Source organism: Tyto alba, unplaced genomic scaffold (assembly GCF_018691265.1).
Source record: "Tyto alba isolate M040663 unplaced genomic scaffold, T.alba_DEE_v4.0 Super-Scaffold_13, whole genome shotgun sequence".
Classification (NCBI taxonomy): domain Eukaryota; kingdom Metazoa; phylum Chordata; class Aves; order Strigiformes; family Tytonidae; genus Tyto; species Tyto alba.
This window is the reverse complement of record NW_024881275.1, coordinates 38355581-38374841: the sequence shown is the minus strand read 5'-3', so window position 1 is coordinate 38374841 and position 19261 is coordinate 38355581. Positions and strand designations below refer to the sequence as shown.

Genomic DNA, 19261 nt, shown 5'->3' with positions numbered 1-19261 from the left:
AATCAGTATGAGCTTGCAGCATTTCAGTAAATACTCTCTCCTCACCCTGATGTATGAACCAGTAGCTGAGACCAGATTTTAAAATACTCCAATGTCCCTAGTGAAAGACTGGGAAAATTAATTCATGACTACAATATAAAGCTAAGGCATGCTGTTGAAACAGCAGAAATATTCTGATTTTTACAGTCTTAGTTGTTGGAAGCTTTTTAAAGTGTTGTCTGATAAATTATTTATAAATTGTCTATAGGTTTTCTTCCTCCTGTGATGGCTTGCAAACACAAACACTGATATTGGACATTGATGACATTATGCAGGTTTGACTTTTCCAGAAACTGCTCACACTGTTTCTTGGCCTGCTGGGCTGACAGTTGTGTGGTAATGAATGCAGTCAATATGTTTACAGTCTGAGAGATTGTCAGCGTAACAGAGGTCTTATCTAACAGTGAGGTTTAATAAGCAGTGGCAGTTGTAAGTAAAGTTGCAACTAGGATAAATTCCAGATTCTTCGTGGGGACCTGATGCTGAAAACTTGGAGCTCCAATAACAGTAAAAAGAAATGCATCTATAAGAAACTGTATAATTTAACAGCACTTGATTTCTTCTCATGCCTTAACTTTCATGTACTGCATCTATCAACCTTCTTCCTTCTCATTTGAGATAGTTTATCTTTATGCTTCATATCTTTTAGCTATTATCTGTTCTGTATATATGTGTGTGTATATGTGTGTTCTGTTTATATGCTGTGCTTGCTTGGCAACATCTTTAGACTTAATCTGCAGTACTGTAACATTAAAGAAACATCCACTTTTATCATTTTGCTACAAACAATGCTGACTGGGTGCACCACACAGAGATGTAATAGTCCTGGGAAAACTCACTTCTGCTCACCAGATATATCAACTTGCTTGTGGGAGTGCCATTAACATGATTTCTTCTGTCTCTCAGTATATAAATTCTGAATCTGCTGCCTGTGACCAAACAGCTGTCTTTGGCCATTTCTGATTCATACCACTCTTCAGCTGCTTAATGTTCATCACAGATGTGGGTAGTAGTACTTTGTAGTACTCTTGGTAGCAGCATGAGACTACTTCTGCAGAGCTTTTCTGTAACTCTTTCCATTCTAACGGTGGTAGTTCCATGATCTGAAATTGATCTTTACTTGGGATTATAAACTACCTTGATTTTTAGGGTGATGGTATCTCCTTTTTCATGGACCATTTTAAAATGAATTATATAAATGGACTGCTTAAGATAAATGATTCTAATATCATGGCTGGCTGAGCTAGGAACTGTGAGTTCCTTTTTCCACTAATGCAAGCAAAAACCTGTGACAATCACTTAATATCTGATAATAAAATATTAAAATGAATAATTACTTATCAAGTAAAGGTAATATTTTTTTTCCAATTGTTGTTTAAAGTTTTTAGATTTGAGGGGTGATTTTTCTGTGTTTAACCTTTTGGAACCTTGTTTGGGTGAGAAAAAGTGGGAGAAGTAGGAGACAAGACTGGGCACTGATTTTCTCTAACCTACCTTTTAGATGGAATACCATTGAGCTGGTGGATTGGAAGAACCAATGAAACACAGACTTACTGGGGAGGTTCCTTGCCTGCTGTACAAAAATGTTCTTGTGGATTAGAGGGGAGCTGCATTGATTCCCAACATTACTGCAACTGTGATGCAGACAGAGATGAATGGTGACTTTTTACTGTTGCTTATTCATACTACCTTTTTCTGGAAAGTAAATAAAGAAACTGTACAGGCCTTAGCACATTTAGAACACCGAGGCTGTTGTAAATTTAAATTACCATAGTGTCACCTGCTCCTCTGATATAGAACACATTTTGTCACCTATATGCATTAAGTATTATTGTTAATTTTTTCACTCTGAACTCTGGAGGAGGAGGAGGGCTTACTGTATGAAGATATTTTCTAGTTTTGTAGTATATTGCATGTTACATATTAAGACATTAGCTCTAGTCTTTAGTACAAATTCAGTTATTAGTTTTAGAATAGTGAAAGTAATTCAAGCTAAAGTAAAAGATTCTGGTATAATTTTAACTACATTTTTAAGTTTAGACTTTATACCGCCTTTTTGATCATCTGTAACTTAGATAATTGAAATTGGATACCCTTGCTATCAGTGAAGCAAAACACTTGAGTACTATTATAAGGAGATGAAAGGATTTCTAAAATGTAGATCTTCCACTTGTACTTGAAATTTTCTGATGTTATTTATGCTCCCATTCAAATAAGTAACATAAGAGATGAGTTCCTGTTACAATGTCAGATCTGAACCTGATTTTTTACTTAAGAGGATCAGATACAACTTCCTCAACAATAGCTCCAGTATAGGACTTTACAAAGCAGACAGGGACTTTTCAAATTAAAGCTTTTCTGTTGAAGGAACGTTTAAGCTTTTAAACTTGTAAAGCATATTTGACTTATATAAATTCGATCCAGTGAGTTAGTTAATATATGCATGTTAATTAATGTTTCAACATCTGCTTTCTGAAAATAGAAAAATGTAAGGAAGGTACATAGGAACATCTTCATGTGTACAGAATAAAGCAGGACAAAGTTTCTGTAAGGAAAGAATTTGAATCTGCTGTAAAACTCATAGAGTGATATTTGCTATGTTTATTCCAATAAAGAGATTAAACAAATAGACAGAACACTAGGAATTTCCCTATTATTGTACTGTACAATTATGCAAGCCGTTTTTGATTCCCAACAGCAAAATAAGTGTTAAAGGATGAATGCATTTTGAGACAGGATATTGAGTAGTTGCTAGTATATGTAATACATTCTTGCTCAGTTTTGTCATTCATTTAATCCTTGCTCACATACATAGACTAATTTATAATGGTAAGGCACTTGTAAATAAAGCAGAAAGAGTATGACATGCATGTCTTCACTATAGCCACACTGAGTAAATTGCATATGTTGATGAGTGTATTTCATTGAAAACATAATTACTCTTATTTTACATTTCTGTATGTATTGACTTTTGACATTTTAATTTTCATTTTAAGTGGAGACTTATCCCAAACTCTTCAATGTTATGGAGGCTATGTTTACACTTATTTTGGTAGTTGTGCTTAATGTTAACTTTGGTTCCCTAGAGACTATTAGTTTGAATCCATTGACTCAATACTGCTCATAGTGTGGAAAAAGTAGGTAGAAGCTATTCCTGTTTGAGATGCTTTCTGAGCACAGAAAACCAAAGTTGCATGCAGTGCAGTTTTGAAAATAAGGCTTTGATATTCTATTTTCATGATGAAATCTATCTTACTGCATAGATTGTACATAGCTCTAAAACTCTTTGTTTAACTTCAAGTCTCTAAAAGTCTAAAATATATTTTTTTTTTAAATATTCCTAAAGATCTATAAAAATTCAAATCCCCTCTGCAGAAGAGTTAAGTCAGTTTCTATTCAGTTTCCCTTTGTTTGCAGCATAGTTTTGCTGAAGCAAACAGTTTTGGTCCTTTGAGGTTTATTTCCATTCTAAATTAGAAATGTGCAATATCTCGCCTCATTGAAAAGTAGCATGTTTTTTCAAAAACCGTTTTGCATTCCTTACATAAGAAAAAAAAGATTCCTGAAAAAAAAAAAATGTACATTTGTGTGCACTGTGGTCCAAGTTAGATAAACAGAAATTATATACAGAGGAAAGACAGTCATGTTAGTAAAGGGAGGGGAGGAAAAAATCATTAATTTAATTCAGCAAAAAGATAGAATCTCTTCCCATTTTCTTGGTCCCAGTGTGTGGTATAGTGAGAGAGGGGTCTGTTAAGCCCAACCATGCTTCCCAGAGAAATGTGGCTTGCTTGCTGGAGTATGTGTATCGCATTTAATCTCTGAGCAGTGTGAGTTCCACATTGCCTCCCCTCTCTGAGTTTGTACTTTTGTCTCTGAGTTATTTGCTTTGCCCATTAAAAGAGTGGTTCAACTGTAAATGGATTGAATGAACAGACTGAATTTTCCAGAGTGGTCCTGAGCAGTTGAATAATTCCATGGGTTCAGAGGAAGCACTTTTAGAGCCAAAACTGGTGCTAATGAAATTTAGAAATTCTATTCAGACGCTAAGTTAACAAAGATATTAAACAAGGAATTTGGTTTAAGATTATAAATACTGGATGTGTGCTTGTCATGGTTTAAACCCCAGCTGGCAACCTAAGCCCCACAGAGCTGCTCACTCACTCCCTTCAGTGGGAGGGGGGGACAGAATCACAGGTGTAAAAGTGAAAAAAGCCATGATTTGCGATAAAGATGGTTTAATAAAGCAAAATCTACGCACACAAGCAAGGCAAATCAAGGAATTAATTCACCCCTTCCCATCAGCAAGCTGGTGTTCAACCATGACCTGGAGAGCAGGGCTCCATCACACGTAACAATTACTTGGGAAGACAAATGCTGTAATGCCAAACATAACTCCCCTTCTTTCATCTTCTCCCAGCTTTGTATGCTGAGCATGATGTCATATCGTGTGGAATAAACCCCTGGTCAGTTGGGGTCAGCTGTCCCAGCTGTGTCCCTTCCCAGCTTCTTGTGCACCCTCAGCCTCCTCGCTGGTGGAATGGTGTGAGGAGCAGAAATAGCCTTGACTCTGTGCAAGCACTGCTCAGCAGTAACTAAACCACCCTGTATTATCAACACTGTTCCCAGCACAAATCCAGAACACATCCCCATACAGCTGCTGTGAAGAAAATTAACTCTACCCTAGCCAAAATCCGTACAGCACTCTGAGATCTAGGTTGCATATTTCCTTTTCTGGAAGTTACATATTTGTAGCACATGCTGATTTTCCTGTATACTCAGCATGACTTTGTATTTTTGTATTTGATTTTTTAAAACTTTTGTCAAGGTGAAAAAGGGAAAAAAGAAAAAAAAAAAGTTAGACTTATTTGAAAGCTATACTAAGCCATTTAATATTCCATAATGAAGAGACAGGCCATTACAGGTACAGTATTTCCTCAGCAACATCAAATTATTGACGTGAGCAAATACATTAGTTTATGCAGCCAGTTAAGTACCCATTGATGTCAAAATGGGGTTTTGCATGCTTATGCAGGCAAGCACAACCATAAAACTGCCCACTTCCCATGAAATTGTTTCAGTCCTGTCAAATGATCACAATATCGATACCAAAGCATATGTTTGTATTCACAGTTGATTGTATTACTGATTCAGTTATGCTGCACTTTTTTTTTTCAGAATTTGTTTCATTTTCCCCAGCAATGTCACAATGATAATGAAATGTTTATCAGAAACATTTAGGAGAGCTGTGGCTTTCATTTTACCTTTTCAGGATGAATGATACTGGATTCCTTTCCTACAAAGAGCATTTACCAGTAACTGAAATTGTGATCACAGATACTGACAGACCAAATTCTGAAGCAGCTTACAAACTGGGGCCTTTGCTTTGCCGTGGTGACAGTAAGTAACAACTGCAGAGTTTAGCTAAGCAACAGTGGGTTTTGACTGCAATAAATTTTAAATGTTTGTTAAACAGCCTAAGATACACTTTTGGAAAAATTTCATCCAGTTATTTTAGCAATTAGAAAGCAAAATCAAAATATAGTGGTCCAGTGTAAACCAGAGTAGAAATGTAAAGATATATCTTTGATGATAGACATTAATAGTGAAGACAGATAGTATAGTTTTCACACAGATATTTTGAGTACAAAACCCAGTGGTTTTATGCAATTTGAATTGTCATGGATAAAGCATTACATGAAGAGGAATTCATAAGTGGTTACCGTATTTTGGGAGAAACATACCCTTCAGTTGATAGGCATTTTCTCCATCACCAAACCTTATGCACATTAACTCCACTGAGTATTTGTGCAACTGAGAAAAATATATGGAGATTAATCCAGTATATGCAATATTTATAAGCAAAATTTCAACTCCACATAAGAATTTAAAATTTAGAAAGTTATACAGTAATTCAAAACATAAAGCTTGTACATCCTGAATATGTATGTAGTAACCAGAAGAGTATCATGTGTGAGGAAATCATTTAAAGGTAATGGGACAACTGGAGCAAAACTGCTATCTTACTGAAGATTTGTGGTGTCATTTCTGGTTTCATTAATTTCCATCAACTTTGGCAAATAAAACAGATTTGGTTTATGTTCAATAGTAAACTATTTAACAAAATTCTATGCCTTTTGCTGTTTGTAATCAAAAGTCAGGAGAAGCAATGTTATAGATCATCCTAAAGATCTTAATTGCAGAGTTGGATGGGAAGGATTTTGTCTACAGTTGAGTAAGTGAATAAAATTCTTAATGCACTTAACTTCTTTACATCAAATGCTACCCTAAGAGTATTCATGAACTTCACTATTGTTTCAAATAATTAAAAATTACTATATTTTTTTGTTATGTGATTTTCCTTCTTCATCATATGATATTGTGTTTGTTTTTCAAATTTCTTCAAGCTTTATGAATAAGAGGAAATGAATACCAGCAATGAAGTACCAATATGCAATTTTAAGCTCACTAAGGAGACTGTATAGATAAATACATATAAATTAGCATGTATTTATTTTTATGTCATCTCTGCTTTCATTTCTGTGACTTGTCAGTGTAATTATGCCTGGAAGATTTGTTAACAGATGTGAGTTGCAGTGGTGCATTCTAATTTTCTTATGAAAATCTATGCCATGAAAAAAACCCTATTGGATGTTTCCTTTTCACTTTTCTGACATCCAGTTATGAGTTGATCATTTAATCCTACATATCAAAGAACTATTAAATCATGGGGTTATGATATAGGATTATGGTATAATTCACAGTGGGAAAGACCTAAGGAGGTCTCCTGCTTACAGCAGGATCGACCATGAGTTCAGACTAGGTCTCTCAGGGTTTTGTCTAATTGGCACTTGAAGCCCCATGGTTGGAGCACACACTGTTTCTCTGAGCAGCCTGCTCTGCTGCATGGCTATCCTCAATAAGAATTTCTGTTTACTCAGATCAAGCCTGAAACTTTGTTGTTTCAATTTATACCCCTTTTCTTTGATACTCACGCCTTACACCAATGCAGAGAGCCTGGCTCTGTCTTCTTGATAATATCCCCTTAGGTTTTGGGGTTTGCTGCCATGTCCCCCACAAAGCTGTTCCTCCTCCAGGTGCCTCCTTGGCGCCTCAGCCCGAAGGGCAGGAAGAATGCTCCGGATCTGAGCATACTAGTGGCCTCCCCCATACTTGCTCCCGTTTATCAAAGTTTTTCCTGTACTGAAGGGCCTAAAACTGGAGGCATTATGTCGATGTTGTCTTTCAAGTGTTGAGCAGAGTTGGATAACAGCATCCCTCAGTTGACTGGCCTCACTCACACAGCCTATCATGCAGCAGGCCTCTGTTGTGGCCAGGGACAATGAAACCAAGGACAGTGACAGCAATGAAACATAAGCATTTACAGATTGTGTAGTAATTATAAGTGCTGAGAATTTCAATTTCACTGCTTACCAAGTTCCAAACTACTATTAATTCCATAAACTGACCGTAATTATCACAAATCTTAAAACATGGGAAGCCAGCTAACTTCCCCAGGTGAATCATTAAAACATACAAACAGCCCTGATAACCATTGACCTCCTGGCCTTTATTTGATGTTTGCTTAGTCTGAGTGATTGAACTGCTGCAAAATTTCACACTGATGCTAGGTGACCACAGTATTTCTAGACAGGCTGACATGGAGAGCTCCAAAATGTCATGAGAACAAGCACAAGAAGACAGAGTCTGAATGTCAGAAAAATATTTTTGTAACGTCAGACAACATTATAGAATTTAACTTCAGAACGAAGAAATCTGAGACTGAAATAATCTCGGTGGAAAGACCTTTCAGAATGTAACAGTTAATATTAATAATACCTCAGGAATCTTGGAAAGGAACATTCAATTTGATTGTTTAATAAGAGCAGTGATAATGTAATTTTTCTCAGCCATTTATGTCATAAAGACAAAGATAGTAAGAGACAGAATGCTTTTGGGGAGGTAGGGATTAAAGTTTGGGGAAATAATACAGAATTTCTGAAGGAAAAATTTATGTAAAATCATAGAATTTTGATGTAAACACAAAGTGCAAGGTATTGAGTAAAATATTAATTGTGTCATAATATATAATGAAATATGTAAATATGAAGTGTAATATAATATGTTATAAAGTCTGTGTCATATGTTTTATATCATGTATCATATAATATATATGATAATGTTATACTATATGATTCTCTATAATATAATAATATATAATACAGGATATATCATATATAATACACAAACATATTTTATATTCTATTAAATTATGTTAATATATTTTCTCATATACAACATTATTATATTGTATATATTACAATAAATATTATATACTATTATTTTCATCATAATATTGGAAATGACTGAGTGTATGACAGTAGAATTTTTTGCAATGATCTTTATGTATCAGCAGTGGGTTTTATAATGAAAATTTTATTTAAAATTATTTTCCAGAAAATGTAAAAAGCCATGAGTTGTAGTAGTTTCTGAGTTTTACATGTTAAATTTCACACTAGACAAAACTGATGAAGTAAGTATAAACACTTCTGCAAAATCATCAATAACAGTAGCACTTTGAAGCTGCAGTAAGGAAGAAAACTGATATTAAGAGTTTTTATAATCTGAGGTTGCAGACACCCATGAGGGTCTAATTAAATGCACTTTTAATGACATTTATTTTCTTCTGCACCTTTAAATAGGTGGAGAACAGAAAAAAGGTCTAGTACCAAATACCCATTTCTCATAGTGCTGTCAAACAAGGAAAAATAGATATTCTTCAATTCACAAGTGTTATTTGAGTACTCTCCAGAGAGATTATTGCTTATTTCTGCTTCTGTCACTTTCTAAAAGTAAATTATAGAATTCTACTTCAGAGCGGGTATCCTTTTATTAAACATGTTTTTTGTTCTTTCTGATAGACATAAATCCTTTGGAAAAACTTACTGGTGTACCATATAAAAACAAGGGAGAGAAGTTTTAATTATATTTGTGATACAGTTAGTACTTCATTAAATGATTCAGAACAAAATATCATAAATTCTCATTGCATCAATAACCTATTCCTCAAAGAACACCTACTTAGAGATAAAAATATTTGTTTATGCCCACAGCAAAATAAAGTAGACCTATAAATAGTTCATTGAATTGAATTTCCATAAAACATACACTCCCTTGACTAAGTTTCCAAGTTAGAGTTACTTTATTAGGTACTTCTAACTGGTCATGTATCATAACTCAAATGCAGTCCAGCAGAAGTTGCCTGTTCTTCACTGAACATATTTATTTTCACTCTTTTATTTAACACTGCATTACTGTACTTGGATTGTTTATGTTAGGTTTTATGGATTGACTCTCTTCAATGAAGTGTGTTATTTACAGAAAACCAAACCATATTTGCTAGAACAAAGCAAGAAAGGGTTACCTAGTATAAGAAAAATAATAGCAAAAACAATACCAGTATAGCTCTCTTTATGTCCAAAGTTCCATTCATATATTAATGATTTTTCTGAACATTTGTGATAGAGTTAGCTATCTATATTTCTAAGATGCTAAAGTGCAATGGAAGTAGTAATGATATTCTAGTGGAATATGGTCATTTCAAGAAATTAGGCCATAGGATTTGGTGACACTCAGCTACATATGAGTATCACTTATCCGTTTCTATCACCTTTAAAATATTTTACTGATTCATTTCTATATCTCATTTTCTGCTGTAAAATACGTTTTAATAAACTGCATGCCAGCACTGATGGTATCAGAATGAAAAATGTATCTAAATATAATGAAAGTTAAGATTCAAATTAACCTATATCAACCAAGTAGAGCAACAGGAAAGATTTTGAAGCATATGAGGACAAAAGAAACCTTTGGGCCATAGGATAGTGTAATGCAATATAAAGATAATATGTCACTCAACATGAGTTTATGCAAAGTAAATTTGGCCAAACTTTTAAGAAACTTCAGTACTGGTAAGGGCAATACTGGTGCAGTGAGATACTTGGAGTCTAGTAAGATATTTGACCATGTGTCACATACTTTGCTGAATAAAAAAAATAGAAGGGAAATATACAAATTCAACTGCACAATTATAGTACAAGAAGGTAAATGCGAGCAGATAATCCATTCAATGTGACTTTCCAGTTTGACATCTAAACCATAAAAACCTAGTGTGACCTTTGGATATATAATTTTAGAGGCCAACTGTATGAACTTATCATAGTTAATACCTTCATTAAAGCAGCACAGTAAATTTCTATGTTTAGACAAAAAGATCTGTTTCATCTATCTGCGATAGTCTGAGAAATCAGGGCACATCTTTGACTGTTAATAACATAAGTATCTGTAAACTGAGTGTTCACTCCTTCCTCTTATTTAGATTTACAGTATTAATTTATTTGTATCCTAACTTCAGTCTAATCAACATTATTTTGCTCCTCTTTACTGCTTCCTGATTAATCGAGAAGTTTAATACAAGTCTGTGATTACAGTTTTACACTACATAAAAAGGATGTAAAGTTAAGAGATTGCATTAAAGAAGTTAAGAGATGCATTCGCTAGTGAAAGCTTCTTAAACTCTTCAGTTAACTCAGGCAAAATCTGAGGTGGTATGCTCAATTTAAATGGAGTTTCATAGAGTAAGAACTTTCAAATAATGTTCTTGAAAGCAGGAGAGAAAATTAGAAAAAGTTCCAGTGGTCAGGATTTGTAGCTAGGCCAATGGACTATGTGTGCTTCCATAAATATATATATAAATTGAGAGTAAGAGCATTTGTAAATTTTTCATAATTGTGCAATTTTGAATTGAATTTATTTAATATTTTTCCTAGCATAAATGCTATTTTTCAAACAAGAATTGTTTCAGGGAATTTATATAAACTGTGGCATATCAGAGGTCAAACTAGATGATCACAGTTTTTCCCTTCTGGTCTTTTAATTTATGAATCTTATAATAAGCTGCAATGTAGCAGAGCTGGAAGTAGTGATACAGATGAGGGGCAGCTGAACTCCACAAATTCTCAAAGGCAAACAGTTACCAGCTGGTCAGACTTCATAACATTAGGAGGATAGTTTTAGAAGAAGTAAAGAAGTAATTTGCACACTTCTCAGTAATTCTGGCCTCCTCTCTGCTGTGCTGGATGAAGGGAAATTTTTGAATGTAGCAAAACTGACAGAAGTATTGGGCGAATATGGAAAGACATTCATGAAACAAAACATGTAACAGGTAGTGATGATTTTCCTGCTTGGTTCTGCACAGGAATAAAGTAAAAAAACTCCTCCCACCTTCCTCTGCTTCCCACACCCCTTCCCCCCCCAACATCAAAACAGAACAAAACAAATAATAGATGATCGCATAATTTAAAGGTAAGTTTAACAGGACAGATAGGGAAGAGCAGACCAAAGACAATAAGCAAAATCCTGATCATCTGCTAGTAGTTTAACTAAAATCAGATAACTCAGTAGTGTAGATCAGACAGGCCAATAGGATATACAATTTATGATAAGCATACTTCCTACAGTATTAACCTTCTACATTACTACTACTGTGCACTTATAATCTGATTGCAGTGGCATTCCAGTGAAATTCAAAGATCCTGTTGATGTACCAGGGACCAGAATCTGGCTCTTACAAGGAAGAGCACTCTGCTGGAAGCTCTCTTGGTACCTTTTAAGTGTTTCACAAAAGACATCTAAGAGGGAGAGTATGTGAAAGATGGAAGGCACATTAAATGTCATCTTCACAAAGACTGCAGCTGCTTTGAGAACAGAACTAGCACCTCCAGATTAACAGCAGTGTGCCTTAGCTTTGTCAATCTGTGAGAGTTGTGTAGTATTTTATGTGTCATGTCAATCAGAGATTTGTTTTATTTGGGGGAGAGAGAAGACTATTAATAAAAAATGTACAAGAGATATTGCTTGGCAACATAAGATCTTTATTTTCTCTGCTACAGTACTCACTATCCCTGCTGGAGATTCACACTGAATGAATGAATGTTGCAACACTTAGAGATAGCAAGAAGTATTGATACAAATAACAAACATATTTCAGTTTTAATTAAATACTTGAAGAGTGCTACGATTTGCAATTGCATAACTGTTTTGAGAATCCCTTTTATTAATTAACCATATGAAAATAGCTAATTTATCTGCCTTGTTCTCATTTGTCCCTTTTTCACTTTACAATTTCAAGTTGGTAAGACTAGATGATATATGTCAATAACTAAAGTCATTTTTGCAAAATAAATATGCTGCTGCTTTATTTATAACAAACAGGATTTTCTTTTCTTACTCATAGGAAGACTGCAGTCTTGCTAATCAGATAAAATGCTAAATATTATTGATTTCCTAACTACCTGGTGTTTGTCAGTTCCAGAAAAATAAATAGGAGACTGTGAGCCAGATACTGTAAAGTGAATAAATTATTTTCCTACCCTGATTTGCAACAGCATAGGATACTTTGCAATATACTTTTGCTAGACCTGTATTTAATCCACTTTATTGATACAGCAGCTTAACATTCATAAATAACACAATTTTCAGAGCTGAGAAGAGGAATAGCTAGATAAGAGAATACAGGAAATTAAGGAAGAAAGAATAAAACTTCCTATCCCTGCCCTTCCCCAAGGACTCCATTCTGATTTACAAAGATCATTCAGACACTTCATTTAAGCTAATTGTACTATTACTCTACTGGACTGTTACTGCCTCTATTGTCTTTCTTCTAATTACTAACAATGTTTTACCAATTTTGTATAAATTACTAGTATTAAACTTCCTATTGTGTTTGAATTACTGGTAACAGCCAGCCCATTGTTTTTAAATAGCTGTTATATACTTGAGTCATAACTGTGGTGAAGTTTGCTCTGTGGGAGCCATGACCTGAAACAGTTGAAGAACACAGACTTAAAATTGACTTCAATATGTAAGGCTGCTGCCTTCGGCTGTCGGCACTTTGTACAGGATTTGTACGGGATGATAATTCCAAGGAGCCCATCAGGCAGAACAGGAGAGCAAGGTGTGAAGCTACGCTTTCCAATCCTAGCCTGAGCCATCTGTTCACAGCTGTGGCTACCATAATGGCTGCTTAACTTGTGGTGATGCCTGGCAGCACTCCCAAGTGGCGATTGTCACAGCAGGCAATTGCCACGATATATATGAATATCCTGCAATGCTGCTTTTCTAGGTGGGGGGATCTGAACCCTGATTAAAACTCTGCTAAAATGTCAAGAGGAATGAGTGACTGGACTTTGATATTTTACTTTGCTGGGCTGTGGACCCAGCCTCTGAGTACACTGTATCATGGAGTCTGATTTTGCAGATAAGAGGGAAATTTTAATTTTTTTTTTTTTTCTTCTTCACCCCCACCCCCCACCCCCCCCCGCTAAAAACAAAGAGTGCCTGGAACAAAAATCATAGTTTTGCATAGTATTTGGACCCAAATCATAGCATTTTCAGGAGAATGTGCAATGTCCTTGTTCAATTCAATAGGAAGGTATTGAATTCCTCATATGATTTAGAAAGCAAGATAGCTCAATAAAGAAATACAGATACATCTGTAAGAATTCAGCAATAATAGCAAGGTACTTCTAGTTGAACACCATAAATGCAGATTATGTTCTTAGTTGAAGAAGGTGTTATTAGAGATTTTGCATTAGTCTTTTAATAATCAAGAACAAAATCTAACAAATTATGATTAAATGCCAGTTTAAAGAAAAATCAAACCAGCAAAATATCTATGTTTGATCTTGCAACCTTTTTTTGAGTAAAACTGACTTAGACTGGATTTATCATGCAAGTAAGAATGCATATGGATTTCTAAACTACAGTCAACTAATGGAGAAGATACCTTCATAATTTTTGTCTTTTATTTTTAGTTCCTTCCACAGCAATTACTAGGAGCTGTATCCTATCTTCTTTGGGAAATCTAGTAAAACTTTACTGGACTACAACAATAACAAGATTCTTTTCCTTGTTATGTGGGAAATAGACATAACAACTTTCATACTTTGTATTAGCTAATGTTGGTACATTACTTCATTCAAAGCTGCTATGTTTGTTTACTTCATAAAAGGATAGTTCAGGCCCTAACTAGACTATCTAGCTGAGATGACAGAGATTATATTTCCCATTATATATTTTTTGGTTGTCTGAACTGAGCACCTTTATTACTCCTGTGGAATCATTTTTATGTGTTTCCAAGAACCCCCACTTTTTATTTTCTAGACTAAGCAAGAGATTTCTGTGGAAGTTAGACTCTCTGAACATTGCAATCCCTTCCTAGATTTGGGCACTTTCATTTTTTTAATCAGTAATAAAACTTATACTGACAATATTAGATAACACTGTGTCTATCACTAAATCTTTCATTTTGATGAACAGGAACATTTTGGAATTCAGCATCCTTCAACACAGAAACATCCTACCTGCATTTCCCCACCTTCCATGGAGAGCTCAGCGCAGATGTCTCATTTTTCTTTAAAACTACTGCTTCCTCAGGAGTGTTTTTAGAAAACCTGGGAATTCGAGACTTCATAAGGATAGAATTATACTGTAAGTAAGATGATTGATGGCTACTATTACTACTACTATTATTGCTTTCTGATGGGCTAAATTAGAATTAACTTAAAGGGGGAATATTGTAAAACTCTTCTCTAGCTTTATTACTGTTACTACTGCTATTGGATCTTTATCATTCCCTCAAAAATCCCAGTACTGAGACTAAACAAATATCCACTGAAAGGTAATTTCTACTCCAGATGGTTCTTAATCTAAGAGAGCAGCAATCAGCCTCTAACTGCTCAGGCTGGTCCTCCTTCCCTTTCTTGCTACATCCCTGCCACCAAATTCTCTCCCTCTCAAATTTTAAGGCCAGGCATTACATGTGACTGCTGAGAGATTCCCTCAGTCACAACATATGACTCAGACCTTCTGTGGCATATTATCCTAGCTTAGTCACACTTTCTCATAATTATTTTTTGGTGGTTTGTTTTTTTTTTTTTTATTTATATATTTTCTTAATACATGCCCAAACCTTTAGACTCTTAGACATTAATAAATTTTTGTTGCAGAAGAGAAAAGTAATTGTCGCACTAAATTCAGTAAGACGACTAATGTAGAAAGAAATCTTTATCTTAGTTGTCAGATTTAGTCTTATATTATTATTTATTAAAAGGAAGAATATTTAAAAGGATGAAGTATTGTTTCAAAAATTTTTTTTATTCATTTGAAATGGCACATCAGTTAAAAAGTCCTATATTTGACAGATGCCTCTGAGAGTTCTTTAGAACTTTTTTTACCTTCAGATTAGACAGTTCCTCATTTTTTACAAATCTATTATCACACTGAAGTATTTTCCAGTTAAAATATAAATAAATAAATATATCATATAATGCAAAATATTGCTATAGAAATGTTAATACAGCTTTACTAAAAAGTAAAATATTTAGTTTGCTTGGTTTTTTGCCAGTGTTAATGTCTTCACTTATTAAAACAAACAGGAAAACACCTACTGTGTTCTTCAGTAGGTAGATTAACTATAGAATGGTGTGTAATGCTTAATCAATTTGATTTGCATTATCTTAAACTGTAGTGCTGTATTTGCAAGACACCCTATTTTCAACAGTGTGTGTACCATGTTTATCAAAAATATCAAATGCCTTCTGTTAAAGTTCTGTGAACAGGTGAAAACACAGTAGCGTTATAATTTCAGTGTCATGCAATAAAGAAAATGTACTGGGTCAGCACTTCAGGGTAGAATTTCTGAAACAGTGATGATATTCTTCTGTGATAAATGATTTTACATTTTCAAAATAAGCAGTTAAATAATGGAAACATTAAAGGAATGCTTCTGAGAACTAAATTTATTCAGGCAGGTGGAAAAAGGCCATAACACTTTTTTTCAGAATAATATGCAGACAAACTCATGTCACTTGTCCCACTCATTCATAAGCATCCAAACTACTGCATACATACAATTTTTTAGATGACTTTTGACTAGTGAGGCATGAGAGAAAGTGAAAGGCTGAATTGGTCTGTATTTTCATCATTTAAAACCCCCCCAAAGCTTATTTTGTTATTGTGTGACATGTAGAGATATTTCTTCACTTCCAGCAACATCCTAATTTGTTGAATAGACAGACCTATTTTTTTTTTTGTATGTCATAAGTAGGTTTGTAGCAGAGACGGAATTGTGTGTTTGCACTTGAGGGTAATAAAGGTCAGAACTGAGAAATATACATTTCTGTCACAACTACCTTTCTCTCTTAAAAAACAAAACAAAACAAAAGCAACAATCACCTTTTGTATTGTACAAATCACATTTTGTATTGTAGAAGATCATTTATATTTCATCATTATATATTCTTTTTTAATAGATGTGGATGTAAATCACCAACTGACACTTGTTATTCTATTAATAGTTCCCTATAAATCTGTGTCTTTGATTTGTGTAATAATATATAACAATAATGAAAATGCTAGGTGTCAGTGTTTAAAATGAAGACATGTTAGAAATGATTTAAAACTCATTGTATCATTAACATTTGGCATTCCATAATTATGGACACAATGATTTTTCTTAGCATTTTATTGATTGTTCTCAAGTTTTCTATCTAATTATTTTATTTATGGCATAATGATCTTTATATATTTAAGTCTAGCTTTGCCAAAGCAAAAGTATCAGACCAAGAATATTAATAGGAAATATGAAGTTTAGTGCTGTTTGTTTGGGTTTATGAAGTTATAAAAACTGCAGTGCATCTGTGTATAATATTCTAGAAAGCTATTGCAAAAATGGAGACATGCATCCTAACTGTATTTTAAAAAACAAAGGAAGTGAATCATCTTGAAGATACTCAATCCCTTTTTTTTTTTTTTTAACATAATTATGAAAAACTTAAGTCTCTGAATTTTTGTCTGAATTCCTGTAATCTTCTGCAGAAGTAGTGGCTGAATTCAACAAGACTGATTCAACTCTGAATAGTATACTCTATTAAATACTTACGTGGCTGCAGGTTACATCCTCTAGCCAAAAGACTGAGTAACTCTTTCATACTGAGCACTCACTGAAGGATTATTTTCTATTTAAAAGCAATGAGAAATTTAAGGTAGGGTTGGGAACACTATGGTGTATTATTTTGGAGGGTCTTTTGCAGTTGCTTTGGAAATACATCTGAAGAGTCCAAAATGCAGATGCTGTTGGACAAATTTCCAACTTATTGTCCATGATGAGTGGAATTCAATTGTATCCTTTATGGAAAGTGCTCAGGTTTTGTATTCTGTAGCATGTCACTTGGTAATTACTTTCTGCTTCTGCATGTGACGCTCGGCCTCAATACACTGAACATTTCCCAATGACTGTGCTTTTAGTTATTTTAACTGCAGCTAGCCACAGACCACTCTCCACAATTACCATCAACTGCATCTTCAGCTCCACTTTGCCAATCTATAGCTCTGTACTGACTATGTTTGAATGCATTAGGGCCACAAGAGTCCCTGCAATCTTTGGAAAACTTTTGACTAACACCAAGATAGGTAGATCCCACAAAATATTTTTGCACCGGAAGAGAACTCCTGGATGTACCCTTCCCTGCTGCCCAGGAAATGACCAAAGTGCTCTTTGCCTCAGTCCTTAGTCACACGAGGACAAATTTTAGAACTCAGTCAGCATCTCTCCACATCCTATGGCATACCTTCCACAGGTGATTTGGCCACTGTGCTTATAAATGCCAAATTTTTAAAAAATTTGTAGTCCAGTTGGTTTTATCAGAATTATTTAAATTATTATAGGATGTTAACTGATTATATTTTTCACTTTCTGACATGTTCTGGTCAGTCTTCAGACCATCCAATGGATGGCCATACAGTCATCCTTGCTATCTGAGCCTTCATCTCTGGAACTTCCGGGATTGGTTCCCCTTTCTCAATATTATATTACTTTTTTATTGATACTAACATAGTTCATTATTTCAATAGTTATTTCAAAATCTTTTTTATGTATTTTCTTGCCTTTAAAATCTAAACAGTAACATTATTTATCAAACCTGTCATTCTGATATGCTATTTAATAGGCACATTCAGTGAGTTCAAAGCAGAATTTGTGTTTTCAGGCTTCACTCCATCAGTATGCAGAGGATTACAAAGACCTCCCTACAGAAGGTAACATTCAGAAGAAATTCTCTTTACCCCATCACATGGAGTTTCTGTTGCTTTTGTTCTCCTGCTGTGTGGTCGTGGGTTTTTTTCTTTCACCCCTCAATAAGGGGAGACTGAGCTCTCAACTTTGTCTAAATGGAACAAATTTATCCTAAAATTAATTTTAATGAGGAACTGGTTTTAGGCATCAGTTATGCCTTATTATTGTATAAAACACTCTTGATTTTTAAGCAGAAGAAATAATTTATTACAAGAGGCATTCTGTTTAAAAATTGACTGCACATTATGTCTTATTTTATTTGGAAAGTCAAATGCTTTTTATATTTGTCATTTTACTTTTCTCTCTCAGTTTCAACTGTTAAAGAATACTTTATGACAACCAGATTCAGGGATTAATGGATTGCAGGCATGTGGCATTACTCAGTCTAAAGGTTGGCCAAAGTGGATCTATATGTTATAAAAAGTCTGATGTAATTTTAAAAAGTTAATATAAAATGGAAATATTTCATTTAAATATTTTTTAATTGAGTAAATTAATGTTTAAAAATGTTGTTTGAGGCTGCTTTATTTCCCTTGACAACTTCTAATTGTTTTGCTTTTCTCAGAGTCCAATGACATAAATGGGAACCTTTCTCCTGACTTCATGGAATCTTCTCAGACCTTTAGTCCTTTAATCAAATCCTTAGTAATTCAAAATGCTGCTAATCCCTTGTTTAAGGATTGCTTAGTTTCATGCACAGTTGTCCTTGAATATGTGAAAGAAATTGTTTCAGAAAGAATATTAATAATTTTCATATCTTCAGTTTCTGGAGTATTTCTCATCTTAGTAGTTTAACCTGAAAAGAATCAGCTATGATTTTCTAAGCAAATATAAAATCATGTACTGTGAAAGTTGCATAGGGAATGAGTCAATTTAATTCATCATAAACATAGTCTTATAAACTACATCAAAATTTGCCCTCTGATATTTGTAGAGATTGTTTGAATAAATAACAAAAGCAAATAGACAGTAAAAGATGTTGATTGTATTATAGTGATAATAATTTAAATATGATTAACAGTGGTAATC

General features: G+C 34.2%; 1 protein-coding gene across 3 annotated transcripts in view; it reads left to right on the top strand.

The window, feature by feature from the left end:
* The window catches only part of LOC104358009 (contactin-associated protein-like 4), a 252607-nt gene that overhangs the window by 203158 nt on the left and 30188 nt on the right, over nt 1-19261 (top strand). For all 3 annotated transcript variants that reach the window (XM_032992904.1, XM_032992903.1, XM_032992905.1), the window contains exons 14-16: nt 1541-1697; nt 5312-5439; nt 14419-14589. In XM_032992904.1, the coding sequence (XP_032848795.1) occupies nt 1541-1697; nt 5312-5439; nt 14419-14589 (456 nt within the window). The remainder of the gene's footprint in view (nt 1-1540; nt 1698-5311; nt 5440-14418; nt 14590-19261) is intronic.